At 45.5% G+C, this 7693-nt stretch overlaps 1 protein-coding gene and 1 long non-coding RNA gene across 2 annotated transcripts; both read left to right on the plus strand.

Moving 5' to 3' along the window:
• The first annotated feature begins 316 nt into the window (after window positions 1-316).
• Window positions 317-1625, plus strand: LOC121837357 (putative nuclease HARBI1). Its single transcript, XM_042292956.1, has 2 exons — window positions 317-739; window positions 1442-1625. The coding sequence occupies exons 1-2, from the start codon at window positions 354-356 to the stop codon at window positions 1623-1625; spliced, it is 570 nt and encodes a 189-aa protein (XP_042148890.1). The 5' UTR covers window positions 317-353.
• Window positions 1626-1834: 209 nt separating this feature from the next.
• On the plus strand, window positions 1835-5042 carry LOC121832880. Its single transcript, XR_005717599.3, has 3 exons — window positions 1835-1865; window positions 2756-2995; window positions 4986-5042. It is a non-coding gene; the product is annotated as an uncharacterized LOC121832880 (long non-coding RNA).
• The last annotated feature ends 2651 nt before the right edge of the window (window positions 5043-7693 follow it).

Below are 7693 nucleotides of genomic sequence, written 5' to 3' on the forward strand. Positions count from 1 at the left end.
TAATGTTGTACTTGAAGAACAATTTATTTGCTTCAGATGCTACGAAGAAATTTTAGCTACCATGCTAGAGTTTGTCGACGAATATTTGAAGACGTAAGAAACATTTCCTTCAATATGTTTCGCCCTAAACAACGCATAACTTTCCCGAGTCCCTTCCAGTCTGGCAACGCCGCTGCTGTAGACTCGTTTTTGTTCCCTGCGACGCACGTTTCTACGGTTCCTGCTGATCTCAACTGTTTGCCCTTTGCCCTCTCTTCCGTTTGCCCAACCGATCCACCGATTAGCCCACCGACCGACTGCAGACTTACTAACAACTGATTTGCGGACCTATTTGTACTTTGATAACGGAAACGATGTCGAACGGGACGAGGCGTCGACGTCGACGAGACCGCGCGTACGCGCAGTACGCTGTCGTCATGCTGGGACGACAACGTGTGTTCCGGGACCGCCTCGATCCGCTGGAAGAATTCGACGAGGATGCGCTGCAGCAACGATTCCGGTTTGGTCGCGCGGGAATTATGTTTCTCGCGGAGACGCTGCGCCCGGACTTGGAGCGGTCGACGCGTCGCAGCTGCGCCTTGTCCGCAGAGCAGCAGGTGATCGTCGCTCTGCAATTCTACGCCACAGGCAACTTCCTCATCACTGCAGGCGACTACGTCCACGTGCAAGTCTCTAGTGCTTCACGGTCCGTGAGGCAGGTCACCGTAGCTCTGGCACGTCGAGCAAGGGACTTCATACGGTAAAACTTCATACGGTAAAGAGTTCCTAAGCGTTCCGAGTCAAAAAAAAAAAAAAGTCAGATTGTGTTGAGTTTGTTTATGAGTAAAGCTATATGCACTCCGTCGTGCACCTCGGCCGGAAAGGGCTATACGCAATACGCGAAACTGCCTTCCAGAGAAGAGGGAAAGAAGGAGCTCCCCTCTTATCAGGGTCCTCCTTTGTGCCTCCCGGGTTTGCACAGACGTTGCTATTCTCCTGCCAGATGATTAGAGAAGATTAACCTGTCACTCAACATACTTACAAAGGCAGTTTCCCTCTCCTCCTTTTACTTGGTGTGCAAAAGTATGCGATGTGACGTCAGTGCAGGGAGCCTATAACACGAATGGTTACTACGTGTTTTATAAGCGGTAACATAGCATAGGGTTCAAAAAAAAAAAAAAAAAAAAGATGGCATAGCATAGGGGCATACACCGTGCATAGGGGGGTAAGTTGTCTGCTTCATACATAAGTGGACACGGGTTCGATCCGCGGTGTGGGCCCACTTTTTTTTTCTCGAACATTTCGTTTTGTCGAGGCATTTGGCGATATTTACCACATTTCTTTTTTACGATGAACACTGAAGCAGAAAAAAAAAAACGAATGTTGTCGGCTAAACTTTGCATAAATGTGCATGCTAGGGTATTGTGCTGTAAATTAACTTGTGAATGTATTGGCAATGCAGGTGGCCTGACGTCGCAGAGAGTGCTGCCTTGCAGGAGCAGTTCTTTGACGTAGCCGGGTTCCCTTGTGTCGTGGGTGCTGTTGATGGCACCCACATTCGAATCCAGGGACCGCGCGTGCACGAGGAGGTGTACCAGAACCGCCACCTGTACCATTCCATCAACGTACAGGTAGGTGGTAGTTGACGCGTCCTGCCGCATACGCAATGTGGTTGCGAGATGGCCAGGAAGCACGCACGACTCCCGGATTTTCACCGAGAGCACACTATCAGTCAAGCTGGCCGATGGCATCTACGATGGCCTATTGCTCGGCGACAGCGGCTACACCTGCCAGCCGTGGCTGATGACGCCATTCCTGTCGCCATCATCAGCAGCAGAAGTGAGGTACAAGACGGCACACACCACGACAAGGAGTATTGTTGAAAGGTAAGACAAAGTCACGCATCGTGGTGGGTTACTGGGCTGCTATATTGAAAAGAATGCCACTAGACAACGTAACATTTTGTTGTCATAGCACAGAAGACACTGTTAATTGTAACGCCCCTACATGCAGTTTTGTGTTCTCTAGACCCAGCAGAAAACAGTAATTGCACGGAACCTAAAGAGAGAAGAAAGAAAATACTATCCCAAGAATATATATTTATTTATTGTACTTTCCAGTGCCCCTATACAGCCCGAGGGCCTGCATAAGGGTGCAACGTAGACACATATATGCAGTGTTGCATAAAAAGCAGACACGCAAAACGCATGCATCGTATCAAAAAACAAAAACGTGAAATATTCTCCGACATATTTTTTGGAGAACATATCACATTGTTCGTTCGTTAGGGGCAGGATTTGTTACATACGTGTGAAAGGCAATATTTTGGTTCAACCTGGATACAGAAGAGCAAAAATATACAAATGCAAAGCCGTGTTTTTTTTTTCCGGCCCCACCTTTACAGAAATTACACGCCTACTTGTCATACATTCTAAAATACTGTACACTGCTGGGACTCGCCGTAAAAATGTGACAAATTGCACCGGGCTCGGGTTGCTATAGGGAAGTCGTTGACAGACATCTTCGGACTGCTAATGTTAACGAATGTTTGTATGAAACTGTGTTTCGCTTACACTCAGCTATGAGGAACATTTGTCGAGGGAAGTTTAATATGGTCTACATGTAAACATACTGTTATATATCTTGGCAATGATAAGAAATGATTGCCGGGTTTTCGGTAGGCTACAGCATTCAGAAAGTATGAAATAGTCTCAGCCCTAATATATTAGTGTAATTTAAATAAATAATACTCATTCTGTCCATATGATGCACGCAGGACAATAGGCCAGCTGAAGCGCAGGTTCCACTGCCTGCACGCCGAGCTGCGCATGGAGCCAAGCAGATGCTGCGACATCATCGTGGCATGCTGCGTGCTCCACAATCTCGCCAAGAGATACCCCTGCGCGATGCCAGGGACTGCCATCCCGCCTGAGGTTCCTGTGGAGCCCATGGCAGCCGGCCGTGGAGAAAGCAACGAGGCCCGGCGTGCCCTTGTCGACCAGTTCTTCTGTTGAGCGTAAGTATGTGGGTATGTGGTCTTTTCAATTCAAACTGATTTTCTTGAATGCGAGAAACATACAGAGATATTGTCCTCTCTGTGTGTTTACCAGGCTCCGTATATGGATAGCCATAATAACAAGTTGAATGTGGCACGCGATTTCATATAATAAATTTTCTTGAATGCTTCGTGGCATCTTTTGGCTGTGGTTTTACCAGCAGCTGATATAAGGGGCTGAACCAACCCCAGCATATTCCTTGGAGAACATAGATATTTTAATCTTTATTAAGCACTCTTCATGTATGGTTTCAATACGAGGGTAAACAGGCTTTGCGGAATTCACTCGTTGCAAAAGAATGGAAGCATTGGCAGATATTAGAGCAAGCAGATGTTGTGCTGCGACTGCTATCCACCTTTATTTGCAAAAGCGTCGCTTGGAGATGATGCAGAGCCCGTCGTATGCCGTTCAGGCGTCCACCCTCATATTGAAGACGTCTGTACCCTTTCCTGATTCCGAACATTGTAGCAGAAAGAGTGCCTCAAACATTGCAAACCATATTGTCTCGCTAACCCTCTTCATTGCAGCATGTTTTTTGTTGGTTGCAACAATGACATGCACTTAAGATGTAATGTGGCGGTGTCCAAACAAGGTAACTCTTCTGAACAGCATTGCAGGCACGGATCAGAATCATTCTCGCCTCATCCAGTTTCGGTATGTAGTAACAAATGCCCAAAGATTGATTGACATGTCTTGCAGCGTACCTCGTTGTAAAAGGTTAGAGTTGGTCAAGCAGCATAATTGCAACTGCGTTTAACAGTGAAATTGCTGCATGACCCATGGAACCACATACGCAAAAGTCCTGCAATATATTGCTGTTGTGCCTCGGTCAACAGTGCGTGCGGCTTTTGTGCGAAAAGCTTCGGCCCACTTCTGCGTGTTGGTCATCGTGCTTGTCTTCGTACTACAGGCTACGCGAACATCAATGCCCTCATGCGAGTAATTATAGGGGTGAGCGAAATAATAGCCTTAAAAATAATACCATTTCATTTTATTGCGCCTCTGTCCTATAAGTTGGTATTATTACCATATTTAAAAGTATTCTACAGGTGAGAGGAGTCAACCTGTATGCGTCACAGTAGTGGTCCGATTATAACAGCCACTAATGGGTCATGTACATAAGAGGAATAATTCTGCCATTGGTTATTTCACTTAGTAAAAGAATAAAGGGTATATAAAATCGCTGTCGAACAACGTTGAAGTATGGTAATGCCTGTTTTTCTCGGGAAGTGAACAAAAAGAGTACAGAGTTCCTGAACGGTGTAAATTCCACGACACTCTCTCCTCGAAGAAATCAGGCACACCGAGTGGTCACACCAGTAACCATGCATTTAGACGCATAATCACTGTTTGCGCCGTGCAGGCACTTCCTAGGTTATTTGCTTACTTGCTGTTTTGTTTTGAGCAGGGTCGAATTGTTAAGCTTCTTTCCTTAGTGCCCAACAATGATGTTTTTGACGTGTCGACAGGCTTGCGCTCATGTATGGAAACTCCGCTGGTTAGATTGTCGCTGGTGTCGGATACCAATGTGGTACTTTGGAATACTGGGGAGGCGATAAAAATATTTCATTATTCGTTAAAATTACTTGCACCATCTTACTGGCTGTCGCATAGGGTCGAGTGTTTTTCTCCAGGGACGACTACCCCATAACATACTGAGGTTTTCACAAATCCTTGCATTTCAAAATGTACTTTTATTATTTCACATCCGCCCTTGCTTCGTCAATCTAAAAAAAAAAAAATCTTAGAACTTAATGTTCCCCCCCCCCCCTCCTTGGTCTGTTCTGATTACTCCTTTCCCAATTGTTTTTTCAAAAGCTCAATTTGAAGTTCAGCCTGCAAGGTTTGTAGCCTTAGCATTTCAGTGTAATACTGTTTAGCAGCATCTGCTGCAGCGATTTGTGCATTGGAGGCATCTATGGCTCTTTTTGTTGCCTCCCTATCCAACAGGAGGTTCTCCGCCTCCATCTGCTGCTGGTCCTCAGCTTGCTGCTGATACCTCTGCGCAGCTTCCGGGCACCAACGTCTCGTCTGCAAGACACGGGGAGCTGCTGCCCACTCTTCTGCTGCTGCCACCCTTTGGCCGCTTCCTGACGCCCGAGGCTGCGGCGCTGCCGTTTGCCTCAAGCTATCGCTGTGACAAATGGATATGCAGGAAGTGATTTGCTGTAGTTATTAGGAGTGTGCAGGCAACATACGTATAACATACAGTGTTTGTAACCCCGACATGTTGCTGGAATTTTGCCACAGTGTACTTAACTGCAGAACAGAAACTCTCTGATGCTTCAAGCATCTCCGAGTGGACCACACACATGGTGCTCGTGCAGAAATCCATGCTCACCGTAATATCCCGAGAAATTGCCCACCCAAAACTGAGAGCACATTAGGTAAAAATAAGGGGTAGGCTAACATTCGGTGTTCACAAGGTAGCTCAACTTGAGCCATTGAAAAATAGAAAGTCCTGCTACAAATCAGGATGGGCTATCTGTTGGGGATGGGTAGTCTCTCGGGATATTACGGTAATATTCCTTGTACCGGTTGCAACTTTCAGTATTTCATTACCTTTAGCTTTCTTATAAATTTCTTAACCTTGCCATTTATTTCAGCTAAGGATGTTGTGAAACCAAACATTCAAGTCTCGTTGTTTACGAAATCTACGATGCTACAAAAGAGTCTTCGCTTGGCTATGTATAGAGTCAATCTTGCTATGGCTTTCTATCCTGCTGTTAAACCGATAACTGATGCCAGCAACGCTACCTCTTTCCTTTTTGCGTTCCGCACTAGTTCGTCACAGCATAAACGATGAGTTTGTTCACTCATTCAACAACTAATCAAATATCATGCGTAACAACAGGGTTATACCTTTCTTTTTCAAAGGAAGAATATTGTCTTATTTGTTGCACCTGTTGGTTAAGAGGTTAGAACTAAATATCACCACCTTGCATTCCTTCAACCATCAAAAAGTGTACTACAACTCTTTGCTCGGATATCTGCCTTTGGTACATCGGTAGTTCTGTTGTCTGGGTGTTAGTTATGTTAGTAATGAGCACATTTTGCTACATATCCTTCTCTGTGTGTTTTTTGCAGGTTGTAGAGCAATTATGCAGCCGTATGAGTAAAATGAAGAGAAATTCACGATTACATGCTTGCCATAAGTGAGCCAAAGGCAGTGCAGTATGTCCGCTAGCCTGGGCTCCCTATCCCTAACCTGCATCACGCAGTAGTGATACATGAAAGTGCGCTGATTTCCAATTAGATATTGTGTGTATGGCACTATGACAATTTTTACAATCTCTGTTCTCACATCAGTTTCTTAGGGTCCCACCATTAATAACAGAGCTGTTCTGCATGCCCGGCACCCAGTGTTGTTGACTTGTCATACAGACTGATGTAAGAGTAATCCACTCACTCTTCCGTGTCACCCTCAATGACATCGAGCCCACACAGGTTCGGCGACTCGACGCCGATCACGTCGAGAACTGCCTGAATTAGGGGCGTCAGTTCATGGGGGTTCGGGCCGGCACCTGCCAAATGAATGCACATTATTTTCATTCCGTCGTCACCCGGGCCCCAGAGGCATTGCAGATTGGAGGGGGATCAATAACCAACTACCAAGCTAGAATATAAACAGCAGAAATCCAACAGCATTATGAAGCATCAAATAAAAGCATAGTAATTTATACTGTGTGGCAGAAATGTAACTTCTTAACATTGCAGTGGAGTGATCTCGCAACAGTGACCTTCCAACATGCACATCGCTGCGTGCAATTGTGCTGCAGTCAACTTTTGTGCCTTGAGGATGCAGTAATGTAGGGTATTCAGCGACGTGTTCGATGAACAACAATGCCATAAGTTTTAGGACTGTTTTCTTAAAAACAACAGAAAAGGCACAGTTTAGGTGGTGTGCTTTCAAAATTTTGATCTCCTCTGTCTCAGGTCTACCACACTTTTTGCTGTTTCATGTGTGTCTCGGTTACTAAAACACGGTTAAAGGAAATTTCAATAAAGTGTTTTGAGATGTTGCCTCTTTTGATTTTATTACTGTTTTCGAACAGGGAAAGGAATGTAGTGGAAAGTTACACGTCAACACTCACTTTTATATCTGTCATCAGTCATGCCATAAAAAAATTAAATGCAAACACGGCATTATAATCCATGGCAGAAAAGGTTCTGTTTATTTTTTGTGTCCCTGCCCTTCACCCCCCCCCCCCCCCCCCCCCACTCATCTTTAAAGCGAACAGTTGAAAACTAGTTTGTTTTTCGAAATATGCAAATTCCTCCGACTGACCTGTGCGCCCTTCATGCTTCTTGTAGGCGCTGTAGACCTTCCTGAATTTTTTCAGGAGGTTTTGCCACGCCTCCTTCAGCTGCTTTGCGGTCCTCTGAGCTCCCTGCTCATTCATTGCATCGGCAATGTCGAGCCACGCCTGCTGTCTCGTGTGTGCAGTTACTGCAGGACCGAATTTTCCCATAATTTGTTCCCTTCTTGCCCCAACTTCCCCAATTAACTTCAATCTCTCGTCTAATGTCATAATTTTTTGCCTCTGTTCGCAAGCCCTCGATACTGACGCTTGGTCCATTTTCAACCGACGTTTGCGGTCAGGACACTATCGTCTGCTACCTTGGTTTCTCTACCCGCACACCTGCGTTTTGCTATA

This window comes from Ixodes scapularis, unplaced genomic scaffold (genome assembly GCF_016920785.2).
Source record: "Ixodes scapularis isolate PalLabHiFi unplaced genomic scaffold, ASM1692078v2 PGA_scaffold3__209_contigs__length_174095766, whole genome shotgun sequence".
In the NCBI taxonomy this organism is placed as follows: Eukaryota; Metazoa; Arthropoda; class Arachnida; order Ixodida; family Ixodidae; genus Ixodes; species Ixodes scapularis.